Source organism: Oryx dammah, unplaced genomic scaffold (genome assembly GCF_014754425.2).
Source record: "Oryx dammah isolate SB20612 unplaced genomic scaffold, SCBI_Odam_1.1 HiC_scaffold_12, whole genome shotgun sequence".
Taxonomy (NCBI): Eukaryota; Metazoa; Chordata; class Mammalia; order Artiodactyla; family Bovidae; genus Oryx; species Oryx dammah.
In genome coordinates, this window is record NW_024070196.1 from 60,116,389 (window position 1) to 60,136,503 (window position 20,115).

The 20,115-nt window shown below is 56.5% G+C and overlaps 1 protein-coding gene across 3 annotated transcripts in view; it reads left to right on the forward strand.

Moving 5' to 3' along the window:
- RBM19 (RNA binding motif protein 19) overlaps nucleotides 1–19,691 on the forward strand; it is a 121,641-nt gene extending 101,950 nt beyond the window's left edge. For 2 of the 3 annotated variants that reach the window (XM_040251645.1, XM_040251644.1), the window contains exons 23-24: nucleotides 18,317–18,427; nucleotides 19,127–19,685. In XM_040251645.1, coding sequence (XP_040107579.1) covers nucleotides 18,317–18,414 — 98 coding nt within the window. In that variant the 3' untranslated portion in view covers nucleotides 18,415–18,427; nucleotides 19,127–19,685. Of the gene's footprint in view, nucleotides 1–18,316; nucleotides 18,428–19,126 lie in introns of all 3 variants that reach the window. The other variant, XM_040251643.1, reaches the window with a different exon arrangement.
- The last annotated feature ends 424 nt before the right edge of the window (nucleotides 19,692–20,115 follow it).

Consider the following 20,115-nt stretch of genomic DNA (forward strand, 5'->3'; position numbering starts at 1 on the left):
CCTATCGAGCCTTTAAGGCCCAGCACAAAGGACACCTCCTCCAGGAAGCCTTCCCTTTCCCCGCTCCTCAGGTTATCAATAATGGCTCTGTTCTCTGCTGTTTCTACCTGTGTTCCTACATCTCCCTGCTGCGTCGTCATGTATGTATGTACGATTCTTCTCACTGGACCAACGCCTTTCCCATAGTGGATGGAGACTGCATCACTGGGCTCACCTTTGTCACTGATGGGTTGATCTCTAAGCTCGCATGCTAGCCGGGGCCCGTCCAAGACTGGGGAATCCATAAGTAAAGGCAAACGAGAAAGCAGAGACGTTAGGGCTAAGTACACAGCCACAAGCACACAACTCAATAAGTCCCCAAATCCTATCTTTATCGACAGCCATTGACAGGCCCAAATGCACCCATCGGCAAATGTTTGTGTAAGGGACTCTTCCGTCCCCCCCCAGCCACCTCCCCTCTCTGGGGCCAGCGGGCGAGTGCAGGCTCAGCAGTCCTGCCCTGCCTCAGAGAGCGGCCCCCTTCAATAGATTGATCTCCAAAGACAGCCTCCCCCTAGAAGAAAGCTGCAGCCAGAAGCGCTTCTGTGAAATTGGCCATCTCCCCAGGTCAGCTGGAGGCCGAGGCCCAGACAGGGGCAGGTATTAGATTGGCCAGAAAGTTGGTTTGGGGGACTTGCTTGGTGGTCCAGTAGTTAAGAATCCACCTGCCAATGCAGAGGACACGGGTTCGATCCCTGGTCTGGGAACTAAGATCCCACATGCCCTGCAGCCAAAAAAAGAAGGGGTTAAGGTTAGGGCATGTGGGACCGTGCATGCCACCACGCACCACACCTGCTGAGCCTGCACCCTAGGAGCTGTGCTCCACAACAGGAGAAGCCACCTCGATGACAAAGCCCGAGTACCACAACTAGAGAGTAGCCCCCACTTGCCACAACCAGAGAAAAAGCTGTGTGCAGCCACCAAGACCCAGCGCAGCCACCAAGACCCAGCAGCCACCAAGACCCAGCGCAGCCACCAAGACCCAGCAGCCACCAAGACCCAGCGCAGCCAAAAATAAATTTTTTTAAACAGTTTGTTCATGAACTATCCGGAGAAGGCAGTGGCACCCCACTCCAGTTCTCTTGCCTGGAAAATCCCATGGATGGAGGAGCCTGGTAGGCTGCAGTCCATGGGGTCACGAAGAGTCAGACATGACTGAGCAATTTCACTTTCACTTTTCACTTTCATGCATTGGAGAAGGAAATGGCAACCCACTCCAGCGTTCTTGCCTGGAGAATCTCAGGGACGGGGGAGCCTGGTGGGCTGCCGTCTCTGGGGTCACACAGAGTCGGACACGACTGAAGCGACTTAGCAGCAGCAGCAGCATGAGCTATCTTTTGAAAAACCTGACGATGGTTTGGAAAAGATGGTATGGAAAAAAAACAAATGAACTTTCTGGCCAACCTAATGCAATGATAGCGGGAAAAAACAGCTGTGGATTTGCACCCATCTTCCTGTTCATGCTCTCACGGCGCTATGAAGTGGGTGTGATCAGCCCCATTCTGCAGGTGACAGAACTGAGACCAGCTGAGCGTAGAGGGACTCACGACACCTACCGTGTATTAATAATAAGGACTTCTTCTGTGCTGGGGCACCATCTGTATGTGACACGCGTCGTCTCTCTCATCCTCACAGCAACCCCTGCTGCCATGGGTACTGCTGTCCCCAGCTTGTTGCTCGGTCACTAAGTCGTGTCGACCACATGGACTCCAGCACTCCAGGCTTCCCTGTCCTTCACCATCTCTTGGAGTTTGCTCAAACTCATGTCCATTGAGTCAGTGACGCCATCCAACCTTCTCATCCTCTGTTGCACCCCCTTCTCCTCTTGCCCTCAATCTTTCCCAGCATCAGAGTCTTTTCCATTGAGTCAGTCCTTCGCTTTGAGTGGCCAAAGTATTCATCTTACAGATAAAGAAACAGAGGCATGGAGAGGTTCCGCTGAGCGCCTCCTAGCTGAGTGTCCTGGGACGAGTCACTGCGGCCCCTGGGGCTTCTGTTGGCCTTTCCACAGATGAGGATATGAATAGTTCCCCTGTATGGAGTCATGAAATGATCAGCGATAACAAGAACAGCACAGGCTGCCTTTTTCCTACCCCCACAGCACCCCTAGAACATTGCTGTTGTTTAGTCGCTCATTCGCGTCTGACTCTTGTGACCCCATGGACTGCAGCCCCCAGGCTCCTCTGTCCATGGGATTTCCCAGATGAGAATACCGGAGTGGGTTGCCGTCTTCTACTCCAGGGGATCTTCCCGACCCAGGGATCGAAGCCATGTCTCCTGCACTGGCAGGTGGATTCTTTACTGCTGAGCCACCAGGGGTAGATGCCCTCAATCACCCCGTTTCACAGATGAAGGGACTAAGGCTCGCATAGATGACGGAACTTGCCCAGGGTCACCTAGATAGTAGGGGTTGAAGCAGAGTTTGCACTCTCGGACAGCCTGGCTATAGCACCCCATCCTTGGAGTAACACCCCCTCTGTCCCTCCCCAGTAGGCAGAACACTGTGGGGGAAGCAGGGCAGACACGTCAGCCAAAAACCGGTGCTCTGAAAATGTCAGCCCTCTCACCCACCCGCCCATTGTCTGCTTGATCTCCTTGGGAACGGGGGGTACCCGCAGCGGCCCTAAATACTCAGAATAGGGCTGCTGGCCTCCTGCCCTGCTGGCTGCACCCTTTTCCCGGCTCTGCCCCTTTCCCATGGCGAAAAGTACCCAGTTCGTTTGTGTCAAAATCCGCATTGTTCAGAGCTTCCAGGGCCCTGGCAGACTTCAAGGGCAGGTGGGATCCATGCCCAGTTCCTCCCCCCGGGCCCCAATCTGTGCCAGGAAGGCACTCAGATCTCAGGTGGAGGCCCCGAGCCCCATTTGCCCAACCCGAGCGCCGAGGCCACAACAAAGGGCTCCCTGGGGAAGGTGGGCCTCAGAATGAAAGGCCAGTGTCTTAACCATTTTGGGGGACCCAGCAGGGAGCTCACTGGTGACACCATGGCCTCCGAGGTGGCCGGAGTGATGGAGAGGCCCTCCATTATGGCTGGTGCAGTCAGCGTGCATCACCCCAAGTTCACCCTCACCCCCGGGCTCAGCTTCTCCGCCAGGCCCGCTGCTGCGCTGGTGGAGACCGTGGGGACAGGGTGCTGCTGGGCTGAGGGCTTCCCAGGCCCTGTGACCAGCTCTTCTCTCCCCTGTCAGTCCCTGACAAGCCGAGGTCAAGGCGCACAGCTCCACGAGCAGTTCGGGCCAAGTAATACTCATTACTGTTATTATTCCCATGACAACCTTCATCTGTTAAGCCTCACTCCGTGCCAGGTACTGTCTATGGGCTTTCACAGGTATTAATCTTGCAGAATCCTGGCAGGTAAAACCATCATTATCCTCCACTTCCCAGATGAGGAAACCGAGGCCCAGAAAGGGCCAGTGACTTCCCCAGGGGCGCCCAGCCACTAGTGGCCGAGTCAGGAGTCAGAGCTCGGCCTCTAGCCATCCTGCCAGCTGCACGTGAGCAGCTGTGCACATGGCCCCTTACATTTCACCCCAGTCTGTGCGGTGACCTCAGGCAGGTTGCTCTGCCTCGGTTTGCCATCTGTACAGTGGGACTAGGGTGCTACCTCATAGGGGGATCGGGGGGCGGGGCTTACAGGAGATGATGCTTCTGAAGCTGTGGGTGCCCAGTGAGAAGGCAGCAATACTACGTTTTCTCCCCTCCCCTGCCAGGCGCTTACGCGTCCTGTTTTCCTTGCATTCCTGTGGAGCCAGGCTAAGGGAGGATGCTCTCTGGGCAGAGGAAAGAGACATAAAGAGGAATCCTAGTTTTTAGAAGCCCGGACAACAGGGAATGTGTGAGAGAGAGGGAGGGAGGGAGAGGGGATGAGAATGAAATGCCCATCAGCTGGGCAGGGCATGGGATGGTATGTTTGCATCTGATCCTGGATGCCACCTGGTCCCCATGCCTGGCACACAGAAGGCGCTTCTCAGTACACGGTAACAACAAGGAGGAGCAGATGGATTCCTCGCTGATAAAAATTCGTGCTGTCTGGCCATCCGATGCAATTGTGGGAACTAAATGCCCTCAGCCCGCCTGTCTCAACTTTACCATTACCTAGGGTCCCTTAGCAGCAGCCACAAAAGCTCAGAGCAAACCCCCCAGTGCCCCTTCCCCAGGGCAGGGGTGGGCCGTCTTCCTTTCATCCACTGGTGTCCCCGATCACGTGGGGCGTTAGATAGTCCCTGGTGAACTGGCGCTTAACGAAACACCCATCAAATGGACCAGCCGAGAGCAGGTCTTTGAAAGTCATTGGAAAAGCTGCCCCAAGTAGGCAAAGCCCTTGACTCCGGACAGTGACGCTCGCACCCAGGGATGAGCACGACCACCCCGTTCCTCAGTCCCGCCTTCCTGTAGTCTCCCTGCCCCCCTTCCTGGCCAGAATCAGCTATCTAGTCCACAGCTCCACGGCCCCCCGGCAGGCGAAGTGCTATTCTTCGGTGCCTTGCATGCGGGAGGGTGAAAAGAGAGAGCACGAAGGGAAGAAAGAGGAAAGGCGGCTGCTGGCTGCGTCCCATTCTTCCCGAGCGTGTTACAAACCAGCAGGGTCAGGGCATTGAGAGGCTTTCAGGGCCCCGGTAGGCTGCGGTACCTGCGAGCGCCACCGACAGAATATAATGGTACGGAAGCAATCCGCCCGCAGAACCCTCTGTTTTCCAGCGCGCACAGCCAGGGAGGCCGGGGCAAACAGGCTTTTATTTGGCCGGGAGCGCGGCTCTGCTTCCCAGCGTTGTCTTATTCCAGCTGGGAGACTGATGGGCTGTGGTTAGCGGCTGCACCTTTCACCTCCGGAGCTGGGAGCGCAGACATGACCAGCATGGCAAGTGGCTGGCAGCGCCGCTGTCCCCCCACCCAGCCAAGCCAGGCCAGCCTGGGATGTGAGAGCTGCCATCTTCAGGCCCAGGCAGTCACTGGCCTTCAGCATGGTGGCCCTCCCCGCTGGGGAACTGAGGAGCCCGATTCCTGGGCCCCTGGCTCCGTCGGCCTGGCCCACCCACCTGTGACCTGAGATCTCAGCCCAAGTATCAGAGATTGGACTTCTCCCAGACACCTGCCGTCCTGGGAGTTCCCCTGTCACACCCCACACCTCATCTCCCTGACACTTTAATGAACACAGGTTCCCGTGCCTGATGCATAGTGAGGTCAGACTGAAACGTGAGAAAGGTTTATTGCAGGGCCGTGCAAAGAGACAAGCTGGCTTCTGACCCCAAAAACCCTCAAGCTCCCCTAGGGGTTCCAGCATAGCATTTCTAAAAGCCTTGTGGGAGGAAGGGATCCCCGGATCTGTGATCAGATCGTGCGTAATTTTCTGACTGATGAGGTAACAGGGCGGTGTCACAGGAGTTAACTTTATCAGTCCTTAGGCTCCAGGAAGCCTGGGGCTATGAGCTCACGGTCATCAGGTTGTTGTTCAGTCGCTCAGTCGTCTGACTCGTGATCTTATGGACTGCAGGACGCCAGGCTTCCCTGGTCCTCCACTGTCTCCGGGAGGTTGCTCAAATTCATGTCCCGTTGGGTCGGTGATGCTGTCTAACCATCTCATTCATCTCATCAGGTAGTTATCCTCCATTTGATGGGGTGGGTGTTCATATCTGCAAAACAACTGGAGAAATTTGCATCAAATATTGCTGTCTGGACACTTCAGAGAGGAGCTAAAGCAGAGCATATGGGAGAGGGCCTGTCCTGGGAAGGCCGCATAGGGTCCTGCTCTGTTGCACTTTGTGTTCATCTCTGTGGTTTAACCTGGCTACTCCCCAAGAGACATGATCCTCCAGGGGACATGGTCCTCTCCATATCCCCTGCCTCGTCTTAGCATCCAGCACAGAGCAGGTGCTCACTAACAACCTGTGGGGTGAATAAGCAAACAGAAAAACCCTGATCATCAGAAGGGCCCCTTTTAATGGAGCGTCTAATATGCCCTGGACTTTGTAAGAGCGGCCCTGTGTGCTGTGCTGCCAGGGAGCCCTAACCTTGACCCTTGAAACCCCACTGGTCAGAAGAGAGGCAGTCAAGTGCCTCCTTGTTAAAGATGAAGTCAGAGAAAGAGAAGAGAGCTTTGTTGAAGATGTACCATGCACGGGGGCAGTGCCAGGTTTCATGCACTGTCTCGTTTGAGCCTCAGAACTCCCTAGAGAGAGGTGCTATTCCCGTTTTTCGGAGGTGAAAACAGCCCCAGAAGGGTCGAGTGACTTTTCCTGAGGACGCTCATCTTTGCACACTATAGGACAGCTCACCCTATCCCCACTGCCGAGACCCCAGCAGTTCCTAAATCCCTAATTATCCCCCCACCTTTTATCAGATCTGGTCCATGGTCCAAATAGGACCATGGTTACAAACTACAGCCCACAGCCAGATCCAGCCTAACGCCCATTTTTGTAAACGCGGCTGTTTTTTGGCACACAGCCATGCCCATTTTTCACATAAAGTCTCCAGCTGTGTCTTCACACCAGAAGGACAGAGTTGAGTAGTTATGACAGAGACTCTACGGCCCTCAAAGCCCTAAAATATTTACTGTCTCCCCTGTTACAGAAAAAGTTTATAGCCCCTAGAGCTTGTGAAACGGCTGCCCTTCCTTTATGTCTGAAGCCATGTGGGTGTCTAATTCCTCCCACATAACCCCCCTTTCTCAGAGAGTGTACTATTTTAGAGGCATCATAATCACAGTCTCATCCTCCCACCTCAAGGCCTCTGCCTGGGAATCCCCCGTCTTTTCCTGGAGCAGAGGCTCCAGAGCCTTGCTTCCCATTCTGGTCATTCACACCCTCAATTCCCCATTGATCGTCTAATTATCCAGCCTTAACTTGGCAGCAAGGACAAAGCAGCCACCAGAAGAGACAGTCCCTGCCCTCATGGAGCTGGTGTTTGAGTGGGAGAGACTAATGATTTAAAAAGTAATGACAAGAAAGTTCTGACGATCGCAAGCTCTGTGCAGGAAATGCAGAAGGCTAATTTATTCTCCTCAAGGTGGGCAGAGGGAGGAGAGATTCCAAATGTGGTGGTTTTGTTGCAGGAAGGGAGACCCTTTCCAAGGCCCAAGTGTCACATGTGCTAAGAAAGCAAGAGATTTGGGGGGAAGGGACACCTACGAGGGTAGGGGACCCAGCAGGACTGCTCTGCTATGTGGCTCTGCCATGTGGCCTCGGGCTTTGTGGCGATAGGGTGGACAGCTGTCCGGCTGTGGTCTCTGGCCAATCATTCAGACTCTCCATTCCCGGTGGCATGTGCATTGCTCAGCCAGGATGGATTCCAGCGAGGAGGATTCTGAGAAGGTGGGTAGGGCATATGGACTGATGTCTCCTCTCTCCTTTTGACTTTTCCCAAATCCTTCTGGTTAGTAGTGGCTTGTTAGTTCCATGTTCTTGCCAGGACCTTCTGTTGTAAAATAATTCATGCAAATGGCTACTACAGTGCCTGGTCAGGGTGGGCAGCTTCAGTCAGTGTTTGCCCTAACAGTTGCAGAGAGTCTTTCCCAGGAGTTGGTGTTTTTGTGTGAGGGAAAGGAGCCGGCCAGCCCAAGAACTAGAGGGACATCCTTCCAGGCGAAGGGAGCCGCAGGTGCAAAGGCCCCAGGGCAGAAGGCTGCTCATAGCAGGCCATTGTGGCTGGAGAAGTCCGGGGTGGCGAGTGGTCGGAAACAAAGCCACAGAGGCCAGCAGGGCTCCCTTGTGGGATCTTGTGGGGTGGGATCTTATGGGGTGGTGCAGGAAGCCTGACTTTTCGTCAAGTTACATGGGAAGATTTAAACTGAGGAGTGCCATGGCCTGTCGTATCACACTTCATACTTCATGCTCATTGCTACACGGGGCAAGAATATGGAATAGGAGTCCCAATGTAGTCATCCCAGCTGGCCAGGGCAGTGGTCTGAGCAGGGACGGAGACTGGCGGGGTGGACAGAAGGCAGTGGTTTGAGCATATGCGGTAAAGATAGAGCTGGCCAGACTTGCCTCTGAAAGGCAGAGGGGAAATTAAGGCCAGAATGGAGATATTTGCTCAAAGCGAGCCTCTCAGAGGATGGTGGTGCCACGTGATGATGAAGCTGGGAAGAGCGGGTGGGGGTGGGGGGGTGATCTGGACACGTCGGGTTTGAGACACCTATTAGGACTCACCGTGGGATGTCAAGCAGATAGATCTATGAGTTCGGAGCTCAGGGGCAAAGTCCAGGCAGAGATATAAATTTGGAAGTCATCAGCATACAGATGATATTTAAAGCCCGCAACAGTTCACCAAACCCTCCCCTTCCATAACTTAATCATTCACAGGACGGCACATTTTCAAAAGATCGGGGACCAGGAGAGCCTGTTATCCCCACGCCAGCCCTTGCAAATGGCCTCCTTGATCTTGGCCATGAAAACATAATCTTCAGGCTTTAAAAATCAGTCAGGAAAGTTCGAGCAAGTATGTGGAGTCACAGAATTTATTATTCCAAATATCCCTCTGCCATGGATCTTGCCAGCTACCTGGAGACAGAAGGTTCCCATAAGCTCCCCTCACCTCGTTTTTATTCTTCCATTTGGGTGCCTCTCATGCCCACCTTAAGGCTTCACAGTGGCAGCCCTTGCTTCAGAGGTCTCGAAGGACCCTGGAGGCGAGGGAAGAGTGTCCTAGATTGCCACCAAGGGTCCCGATGGAGTAAAGGCCACCATGGGCCCCGGGGCGCTTTACAGGAGGTGTTTCACCCCTGCCCCTTGGAAGTGGCTGCCTGCCCCTGTCCAGGGTGCTGAATTTGGTTCCTTCTCCTGCTCCAGCCATGTTGACGAGCGACAGCAGAAGAGGTTGAAACTGATCAGGAAACACACTCTTCCTCAGACGCCCCCAGCCACCCCAGCTGATGGAGGCAGAATCGAGAGAAGAAAAATCAGGAAGCAGGAGTGGTTTCGGTCACGGTGGCTCCGCAGTGGCAACTGCTAGCAAGGGTACCAGTGGCTGGGCCGTGGGGAGGGAGCCAGGTTCCGAGAGCCAAGTGTTTTCTCCCTGCAGAGGCGCTGAGGAGGCTGGAGGGGGCCTGGAGCAAGCCAGAGCAGGGGTCTCCCCGGGCGCCCCCTCCCCCTTGCTCCCACCCCCGTGCCCCGATCTGCTTTGAGTGGTGTTTTGGAAATATTTCCAGGCGCTCTGGCAATATCCTACACACTGTCTCCACCTTCCCCCGGGAGTGGCTGTCCGTGCGGAGAAGGTACTTGCTCCCAATCCAGCTAAATTGTTATTGACTTGTGTTCTCTGCGTTCTGCAAACATTTCACTCAGCCATCGCCAGCGAGGCCAGGAATCCCTGCTAGGGCTAACGGGGAAACCAGCTGTGCCGGGCCATTTCTCCTGCTCTTCCTCATCGATCACAGAATTAAACTGACAGAAGGAGAATTTCAGAGCAACTTGGGAGGGGAAGGGGCCGAGCCCAGATTGGATGAAGGTTCAGGGACCTGGGGACCAAAGTGCTAGAAATAGGGGCTGGAGGAGGGTGGACTCGCCTCCAGGTCTATGGCTGGTGGCAGAGGGTGGCCAGGTTTGTTTCTGAACCGTAGGCTGGCCCAGTCCTGAGAAACCCAAGGAAAACACACGGACGAGGAGGTTGTCGTTACTGCTTCAGGACCACAAGTGAAAGTAGTGGGGTTCTATAGGCAGAGGGGAGAGAGAGAGAGAGAAAATCAGGCCACACTGGTGAGCCATCGATTAAGATCATGGGTCTTTATTTTGCCTAGGAGATAGAAAATAAGGTGTGTTTTTTGAATTAATATTATTATTAATTTTACTTCCTTAGCTTTGGCTGTGCTGGGTCTGCATTGCCGCACCCGGGCCTTTCTCTGTTTGGGACTCGCAGGTCTCCTCTCCAGGTGCGGTGCTTGGGCTTCTCATTTCAGTGGCTTCTCTTGTTGTTGGCCTCTCTTGAAAAATAAGACCTGACCACTCCTAGTCCTGCATTCACATAGGGTAGCTGGGGCCGGGTTACATGGGCTGTTTGTTTTATTGTTGTTGTTTTTCCCCCTTTTGCCACAGTTCGCATCCATCCCTATGGTCACCATTCAGACCGATTAACTCCATCACATTCCTCCTTGGCCCCTTTAGGCCTTTGCACTTACAGATCCTGGTACAGACAGCATCCCACCTTGGCCTCTTGAGATGACATTACAGATTCTTTTGAGCCTCTACTCCCAACCCAGGGACTTTGCCAAGAGAAAACGGACAGGGATCTAATGCTGAGCAAACCCCCAGAAATGGGAAGATCCCTCCAGGCCCGAGACAGGAGAGTGGGGGGCACCTTCTTCCTCTCCTGGTTTCTTTTCCCTTTTTTTTTTTTTTGGTCCTCTGCAGTGAGTCACCTTCTTTTGGCCTCCCCACTGCCTTCCCAGCCTATACAGGCCTCTCCAGCATCTGTAACTAATGCAGAAACGTGCTGGACCAAGCCCCAAAGTCCCCAGGCTTAGCCCAGCCCCAAGGCCCTACCAGGGACTAAATCCACAATAATCCAGGCCAGGCAGCTTCACCAGCCCCCGTGGATGGGAGCCCACCAGCCCAACTACGTGTAACTCCTAGGCCCCCAGGATGCCCAGAGCACAGCAAGTTTGACCTGCTGGGCTTCACCGGGAGCTAGAGTCCTGAGCACTGTGAATAGTCAGAGCAGTAGTCGCAGTAACCAATGCCCACCCCAGGCCATTTGCATTGAAACCTCTGGGGGTAGGGTCCAGGTATCAGAGGTTTTCTAGATGATTCTATCAGGCTGTGGGTTGGGAATCAATAGCAGCTTTTCTTTTTTCTTTTTTTTTTGTGCCCCATCTTAGTTGCAGCATGTACAAGCTTTAGTTGCAGCATGTGTGTATCTAGTTCCCTGAGCAGGGATCAAGCTTAGGCCCCCTGCACTGAGAGCTCAGAGTCTTAGCCACTGGACCACCAAGGAAGTCCTCAGTAGCTCCTGGAGGAAAAATAAACAGCTGATGCGGGCAAAGGGGTGCTGCCATGTGGCCTGCATCTGTTTCACGCCCTTCCTGTCTAGGAGTCTGGGCCGCTGGCTCACCCTGCAGGACGGGCAGCAGAGTCAGGGGACACAGGTGTCTCTGGGGCATGACAGGAAGGCCCCGGGACCAGCCCGATCTGAGTTCATGGCCCCACGTGGGCACATCTTCCCCAGAGCCCTAGAGCAGCTGCTACCACATCTGAAAAATGGGGCAGTGATATTTCCCGCCTCGTGGGAGGCCTGTGAGTCCACGCCCAGCCCTCTGCCTGCAGCCCAGAAAGCTGGGCTCGAGGCCCGAGGATGCAGGGTACTCTGGGCTCCAGCTCAGCACTCTGGCTTCCTCGTGTCCTGAGCAATGCCCGCCCTCCGGATGTTCTTCAAAGACACTTGTGTTTTCACACCTCTGCACCTGGCACTGGGCTGTGAGTGTCCACACGTCATTTGTTGACTCCTCTGCAGTGGCCACTTCAGTCACGCCCTTGCTACAGATAGGAGCACGAGACTCGAGTAGATCAGAGGTGACTGCGGTGACTACTAGTGTGAGTGACAGAGCTCACAGCCCAGCTCTGCCAGCACCGGGGCCCCAGCATGGCCTCTGTGGCTGCTGGTTCGGTTTGTCATTTGTGGTTTTCTTGGCTGCTGATCCCCTAGCACCAGGCCTGGTACAGTGTGTGTGTGTGTATTCAGTGACGTGTGTGTGTGTGTGTATTCAGTGACTACTGTGTGTGTGTATATTCAGTGACTAGTGTGTGTGTGTGTGTATTCAGTGACTACTAGGTGTGTGTGTGTGTTCAATGACTACTTGCTATGAATGACTAAAGGCTGGAACCTTCAAGGCCTGAGATCAGGAGAGCAGGCACTATCCCCATTTAACAGATAGGAACACTGAGGAATGGAGTTAAGCAACTCCCTTAAATCCTTGAGGTGCCAGAGGTGGGCCTGGGGCCCAGTCTCCCACCTGCTGGCTCAGAGAAGATTCTTTCAGATCACATGCTTCTTTGGGGACCAGCTGTGCTTTGAAAAGGTACCTCCTTGAAACAGCCTCCTTGTACCAATAAAGTGCCACTGGTTTGGTCGTGGGTGCCAGGCTGGTCCTGTCTACACACAGTGCCCGTTATTCTGTGAGCATCTAGTCTGCACCTACTGTGAACAAAGCCCTGGGAGGCAGACCTGTCTGGGAATCTGAGGATTTTGCCCATGGGATCTGCAAGTCTGGAGCGTGGGAGGCAGGGCTACCCTGGAGTGGGAGCCTCAGACCCTAGGCCAGCCTTCGGGGTGCCCAAACCCCCCACCCCCGCCGACATGGCCCACACCCTGTGTCTCCAGCGCCTCGTGTGCTTGATGGCCTGGGGCAGCAGGCCGTCTGAAGGTGGTGGGGCCCTGTCCCCACCTGGAATGCCACCGTCCACTCCCCGCCCCAGCCTCCTTCCTCTCCTCCCCTCAAGGAACAGACGGGAGAGGGGTACATCTGCTACCCTTTCCCTGCCGCCCCCAGCCTGTCGGAGTCACCTCTGTTTCGGGTTTAATAGGGGAAACCTGCTACACAGCCTTCACTTGACAGTTTGCCTTACCTGCCCTTCGTCTCGGGGAGCAGCGAGCTTGGGGCCTCCTGGAACAGACAGAAAATACCCAAACGAGTGAGGCCTCCTCTCCAGGGGCAACCAGCACACAGCCCATCAGTTACCTTAGGTGGGGACATAGGCCCAGTGTGGCCAGGTTAGCCAGTTTCAAGAGAAACCAGAAATGGAGACTCTTGTATGCCTTTCCCATTTTTCCGTATTAGTAACTTTTTTTTTAAATGTTCGATGATGTCAGCAAATCCAGATGCTCTTCAGTGCGCCGGCCCTGTGAGGCCCTGCTTCGTGCCATTTGGTCACCTGTAGACACAGTGTCTGCCGTTCGCGTGTCTTAGTTTGGGTTCCCCGAAAGCAGCCCCCAAGATGTGGGTAAGGCTCCCAGCAGAGCAGCAGGGAGGGGAGCCGGTAAGCAGTGTGTGTGCAGTATGCAGCCTGGGGGTATCCCCCTAGAGCTGTGCCACTCCAAACTGTCCTCCAGAAGTCGAAGGAGCCGGGACATCTCTTCAGGGGCTTCAGTCCCCAACACTGCCAGCCTCCCCCGTGCTGGGGCCGGGGGTGCCCTCGTAGCCAGAGAAGGCCCCTGGCCCTCCATGTGGGTAGGGAGCCGTTAATACGTCCCCAAGTTGCCCGCTAATGCCATGGGTGACCCCCAGGAAGGGGTAGCCGCCCCGGCCACTGTTATCAGTCGAGGGCTGATACCGCCACTCAAGTTCATCTCATGTAGGAGAGAGGTGACAAGCCCACGTGTTCTCAGTCACTGCACCCGCTGATAACAGTCAGGGTTGGCTTACCTTCACCGCGTGCCTCGTGGGTGCTGGGCTCTGTTGTAAAGACCTTCAGCGCCTCTGCCCCTCTGATGGCTCTTTGGTCTCCGTGAAGCCAGGTGCTCTTCAGTACCTGCCGAGACGGAGCACAGAGTGGGGAGCCCAGGCCCCCCGGTGGCCCAGCGGGGACAGCAACCTCACCTGCGATCTGGGCAGCCTGGCTCCAGCCGGCCATGCCATCGGTTGTGACCCCTCGTCCGTGGCCAGTCACACCGGGGTCCTTCCAGAACCCCCTCCTCTCTGACCAGCCATGAAGCTTCCTCTCCTCCTCCCAACAGCTCCCCGCCCCTGCCCACCCGCTCGCACCCTTCCCCCGCCCGCCCCCTGCCTTGCACGCAGGGCGACAGCGCCAGCCAGGGACGGGAGAGAGACGCGGGCTGGCATTCTGTCAAGGAATTAATTGAAAAATAAAATCATTAGATGGGGAACTCCAGAAATGCAAAATGGTGGTTGGAGGGTGGTTGGGGGGCGGTGGGGGGGGACGGGGGCAGGACTGGGGGGTTGTTGGGGGACGGCTGAGCTCTTTGTCAAGTTAATTTCTTGGGTATTGATGTTTGGTGACATTCACTTGTTGTTTATCTTCGGGTGCAGCTGTAATACGGAAAGAAAACGCACAGCTTGTTTCGTTTATTTATTTTACACCTTTCTCCAGCTCTGCATTATGTTTGTTTGGTGAAAACCCACTGAGGCTTTTGATGTCAGGGAAATAGGATTTGAGCAGCTGTTCCCGGCAAGCGGGGCGCTCCGCGTGCGGGCAGGGCCGGCAGGGGGTGCTGGGTGTCGCTCGGTAGGGACTCGGGGCCTGACACATCCTCCGGGGAGGGCGGTGCTAGGGCCCCAGGCTAAGCCAGATATGCCAGGCCCCCCCGGGTGCTGAGCCCTCGAGATGCCAAGCTCCCATAAACTTGCTAATCCTCACCACCACCCCAAGAGGTGGATGAGTCCTGTGCCCGCCCCCCGTGGACCGATGAGGCAGCCAAGACCCAGGGAGCGCAAGTGACCTGCGCGAGGTCACTGAGTGTGCAGCGGCAGCACCGTGACCTCAGACCATCTCACTTCCGGGCCGTGAAGTCGGCTGGTCGCTAATGACTTCCGCCATCCCTCACCCCACAGCCCCCAGGGGAGACCCCTGGACTTCCAGTTAGTGACTAGAGGCGGGTAGGGATTGGACTGTACTTGCTTTGGCCTTGATAAACCAAATCGCTTCGTTCTTTTCCCTTTTATTGATCGCCTGCTATGTACTGGCCTTCCTATGACAGCGCCACCCCCCGGCCAGTGGCGCTCCCTGGCCTGATGGTAGAGGGACATGTTACGTCAGCGCCTCTGATGTGAGTAACAGCAGCAAAGGCGGTGGTCTCGGCACTGCCGTGGAGTCCTCACTAGGTGCTGGTGTCACTCTCTTCTCTCCTTCAGTCCTCACCGCAGCCCCAAGATGGGCAGTCCTAGTGGCCCATATTACAGATGAGGATACTGAGGCCCGGAAGGGCTCAGGCTTTGGCACACAGCCTCCAGCCTCCAGTCAGTGCTTGGGGCTGCAGGGTCAGTCCCGCCGTTCCTGACCTCAGTTACGACAGGTGCTGGGGACAAGTCCAGGGGCTTTGAGGTGTTTTCAAAGGAAGGAGGAGCCCTCACCCTCAGGGGAGGTCAGGAAGACAACGGAAGGCGGCTGCAGAGAAGAGGGGTAGGGGAACAGCCATGTCCCCCCATTTTATACATGAGGGGTTCAGTCCCCGACCGGGCACGTGCCCTGCCCAGGGTCACCCAGCTCGGGAAGAGCCGAGGCCAATGCAGCCAATCCTCAATCCAAACTATGACCACCTGCCCTGTCACAGAGTCCTGGGTGACCTGGGCCCTGCCACATATCCCCGCTTCCCAGGGGTCCCCCTGGGAGACACCCCCTCCCTCCCAAAACAGAGCATGCGTGTTGCAAACTGGACTGTCTGAGATGGAAGCCAGGGGCTGCCACGTGTCAGCGGGGGGGTCTCGGGTGCCGCACGCTTCTCTGCACCTCTGTTTTCCCATCTGTGAAATAGGGGCAGTGGCCTCACACCAGGGGGCAGGAGAGCTGTGTGAGACCCAGGTGCGGCCCTGTTTCTAGAGTACCTGTCCTGTGTGTTTCCTCTCCCGGCCATGCCCCCACTGGGCCTCAGTTTCCCCAGGATCAGCACCTCTTGTCCCGCCTCTGTTTAATTATTGTCCTGACAGCTGCTGTTTTATTATTTAAAAGTTCCCCACCTCAGTGCCCAAGAAGGACTTATTCATTTGCCTGTTCATTTGTCCATTCTTGTGTTTGCCAGATGACGACCTACTGTGTGCTGAGCCCTGGGATAAGATCACCCCGGTTCCCATCTCACAGGGTTCAGTCTGGCAAGACTAGGCCAGCATGGTGCTGGGGACACTCGGGTGGCAGGGGGCCCTCAGAGCCCCCAGGCCCCTGGACAGTGGGCCGTGCTTCTCTGAAAGGTTCCTCCAGGTGGTCCGGCGCCCTTGGGGGTGCCCTGTGCTGGCCACTGGGGGCACCGGGAATGTAAGCCACAGTAACCACCTGCAGGGCGCCCCTGGGTGGGTCAGGCTGTGGGAAAGAAGAAACAATTCTGCCAAAGTGAAGACGGTAGCTGCCACCGTCAGGACTACCGCTGGCCGCCACTAGCTACCCCCTCGACCCCAGGCCAGCCCAGGAGAGCAGGGACGCGTCGTTCCCAGCGCTCATACCCACCCCATTGTTAGTCACTGAGTGGGGGGCCGTCAGTGACAGGCCTGCAGCCTCTCTTTGCTTCCATTTCCCGGCTCCTGTTACCTGCCCACAAATTCCGTTTCCAGAGACCATTGTGCACCTCTGGTGATTATGAGGAAACCCGGAGTGAGGAGAGGAAGGGGCTGACTGCCCTGCAGGTGACCACCTCAGCTCCTAGCCCCTCCAGTTCCCTCTCCCTCCTCCTCCTCGTGACTAACGATGCTGGTGATGCTGGCGTGGGGCTCGGGCCATGCGGGCCCCCCACCCCTTCTTCACCTTCTCCGAGGGGCCAGCTCCACCACATCGCCCCTTCCTACCCCATTTGCTCAGCCTCCCGTTCGACAGCTGTTCATGGGCCCCCACGAGGTACCCAGCAGTGTGCTGAGGCAGGAGACACGGCTATAAACGGGACAGTTCTGTCCCCAAATGAAGAAACGCGCACCATCGGTGGTGAGAAGCGCTTCAAAGTGAGGGGGTCCTGTAGACGGTAGCCAGGGGGTCCTCACTGGGGAGGAGATGTGGGAGGGGGAGTCTCGGGGTGGAAGCACACCCAGCAGACCCAGGGAGGGGCCAGTCCAGTGATGCCCTAGGACGGCCTTTCTGCACTCAGCAGAGCTCCCGGAGCAGAGCAGGAGCAGAAGGATCCGTTGGGCAGCCGTTGGGGGCAGGGTAGATGTCCACAGGGGTGAGCGCAGAGGCCAGGAGTCCGCTGAGAAATGAGTGTTCGGGTCAGGCCGGTAGTCATGGAGAAGAGAAGGGCCAGTGATGGCGTCAGTTTCATAGGAATGAGATGACGAAATAACCTCAGAGACCAAGTCACTCTCCCACGACCACCTGGAAGAGACCCAAGATGCTTCATCTCCAGGGCAAGCGTTGGGCTCTGGGGAGACCCGCCACCTGCAGGAGCCCATGACCCAGCGGAGGAGATGGCCACTAAGGGTCATGGGGGCGATTAGTTCTACCCGGAGGACTTCACAGAGGAGGTGTTGTTAGAGCCAGAGGAGGAGAGGGGATTGGGACAGCCTCTAACAGCTGCCTCTAAACAAGCCCACCATGAATGAGTGGTTAGATTAGCAGGAGACAGACAGAGTCGGTCTAAGCTCAGAGCCTAATGCAAGGGGACCAGCGCATTCTCTCCTCCTACCCTTTGTCTCCCTGGCGATCTCTGGGCAGCACCAGAGACTTAGGAAAATAGGAAAGACCATGGGCTCTGCTGTGTCTTGGGTCCTGGCTGCACTGCTTCCTGGCTGCAAGACCTCAGGCCTAGCTGCCTGCACTCAGTCCCGCGCTTGTGCAGTGACAACAGCTGCCTGTGGGATCGCGGAGAAAGCGAGAGCCGTGGCGCATAGCAGATCATCAGGAGTGTTTGGGACCCGGAAGACATACATTTTGCTGAGCCTGCCACGTCCATCCTTCCACAGTGTGCATCTCTGTCCCCTTCCCCGTCTTCTCACAGAGAACTCCTCCACATTCTTCAAAGCCCAAGTCAAATAACCCCTCTTCTCTAAAGCCACCTCTAATTGTTATTCCCTCCATGTCGCCTCTGGAGTCCTTGAGCATCTCGTCACCCCCCATTTCCTGAACACCTGCCGTATGCCAGCTGCCTGCTACCCCACTGAGAGTCCATGACCTCCAAGCCAACAGGAATAGTTCCTACTTGTTCCCTAACCTCTGCCCTCACTTGACTCCGGCCCTCTGGCTCCCTCTACACCCCCTGCAGAGATGCTCTAACCTCTGCCCCCGCTGGGAAGGCCTTCCTCCCTCTCTTTCCTGGGTGGGTGGATGATGGGCAGGGATGGCTGGCAGGACTGGGAGAGGGGCCACCTCTGGGTGAAGCAGAGACTAACCCTCCACGTTTCTCTGTCTTCCTCCCTGTGCTCTCTTCCCCTTTCTCATACCCACCTTGATCCTCCTTTTTCCCACCCCCCCATTTCTTGTCTGGTCTTATTTCTTCTGCCTCCTCTCTCGCCTCCATGTCTGTATCTGCTCTCCCGGCTCCCGCCACTTCCCTGTCTTTCTCAATTTCTTTCCCCCTCTCCTCCCCATCCCCCCGCCCCGGCTTTGCCCTCCCCCTCCCTCCCGCTTTCTGTCCCCGCTGTCTTCCCGCCTCCCAACCCTGTCGGCTGTTCTTTCCTCCTCTCTTGCCATCTGGGCTCCCACAGAGCCCCCGAAGAAAAAGCGGTCTGTGGTGTTGGATGAGATCCTGGAGCAGCTGGAAGACAGTGAGGACGACAGCAAGGAGCAGACCCTTCAGCTGTGAGCTGGCACCGAGGGTACGTGGCGGTGGGGCCCTAGGGACGGGCACAGCCGCGCCGGCTTCCACACCCCGTACCATGAGGGCTGGGGTGGTGGGGTGGGAGCCCCACGCTCCACTGGTCCAAGGTCAGAGGGGACGAGGGTCTCAGCTCACAGCCCCGGGCATCCCGGGCACTGACTGCGCCTGCCCTGTGCCTGGCATTGGAGGCCCAGAGAGCAGGTTGGGTACCACCACGCTGGGGCATCCCACGCAGCAGCACAGGGACCCGGAAGTGGCCAAACCTCCCAGCCCCGAGTCCCACGGCTCGCTCCTCCTCCCAGCAACCCCGAGATGCAGGCAGGGCCCCATCCACCTGGGGCAAAGGTCAGAGCACAGAGGGACTTTGGGGTGCTCACTCCAGGGCAGGCAACTGCATGGCAGTGAGGACCTTCAGGCCCCACTGCCCACAAGCCCAGAACAATCCCCAGGGTGATGGCCACTCTGGAACTGGGCCATCTGGGCGTGAAGCCCCCCAGCCCACCACACCTCACTCCAGCCAGCACAGACCAGGGACCCCAGCCAAGTCAGCTCGCCTCCCTGGGCGCAGCCTCTGCCTCACTAACTGGTTCCCACCACGTAGGGCTTTAGCAAGAAAGAATCAAATTCATCAAAAAGAACGCAGACACGGTGCCAAACATGTAAGGCAGCTCCAGAAGCTTCTCTTGTCCCCTTCTAGGGCTGCCAAGCTGGAGTTCCCGCCTCCGTCTCATCAAGGGACGGACGTCTCAGAGTCCGGAACACAGCCTCTGTCCTGCCCCTTCTCACCGCTTGGGACCGCAGGCCGTGGTTTAGTCCTCCGTCCGTCCTCGCCGACCGTGGGGCCCCTCACAAAGCACCAGGCTCCGAGCCCAGACACCAGCTCAGGTGGAGCTCAGTCGCATCCACTAATGGCAGACACCCGCTGCTCACGGGCCGGGGACCCCGCAAAATGCGGGCAGGTCCCCAGTCCTGGCCAGCGGGGTCCCAAGGCTCATCCCAGACTTGGGGCACCCACATGCCCACACCTGTTGGAGATCCCAGCCCAGCACACCCCAAGATGGGGGTGACAGACAGGAAAGAGCAGTAGCGTATCTGCCCTGGGCCTGAATCCCAGCCCAGCCTCCCCCAGCTTTGTAACTGGACCAGCAAGGTTCCATCTGAGCCTCAGTGTAAAATGGGCGTGATCTTGTGCCTACCTCACAGACGGTGCTGGGATCATACCAGTCAATCCAAGTAAAGCCCAGAGCAAGCACTCATCAGCATTTTCCTTTCCCTCTTCATTTGCAGGGCTGGGGGGCTCCAAGTCAGAGCCCTGGGGTCTTCTGACTGGCTGTGTAAAATTGGCTCTGTGTGTTTTTTCTGGGAGGACTTTCTGATCTACATCTGGCAATTTCCAGAGTAGCCTGGAATCCAGGCAACACCACCCAACGCTGACCGCCCTGCGAGGCTGAGCTTGTCCTAGTTCCCTGGGAGGCAGTTGCCTCCTAACCCATCCTAGCCCATACCAGGAATGTCACAGAAGTGAAAGACACAGATCCAGTGTGTCTCATCCAGTCTTTATAGTGGGGTGTCCCAGCAGCCCCAGCATCAGACCCTAGTGTCTGGGTAGGGACCCTCAGTGACCAGGCTCCTAAGTTGCCGTGGGTCCCAGGAACGACAGGGCTGAGGTCCATACCCTCCCTCCCC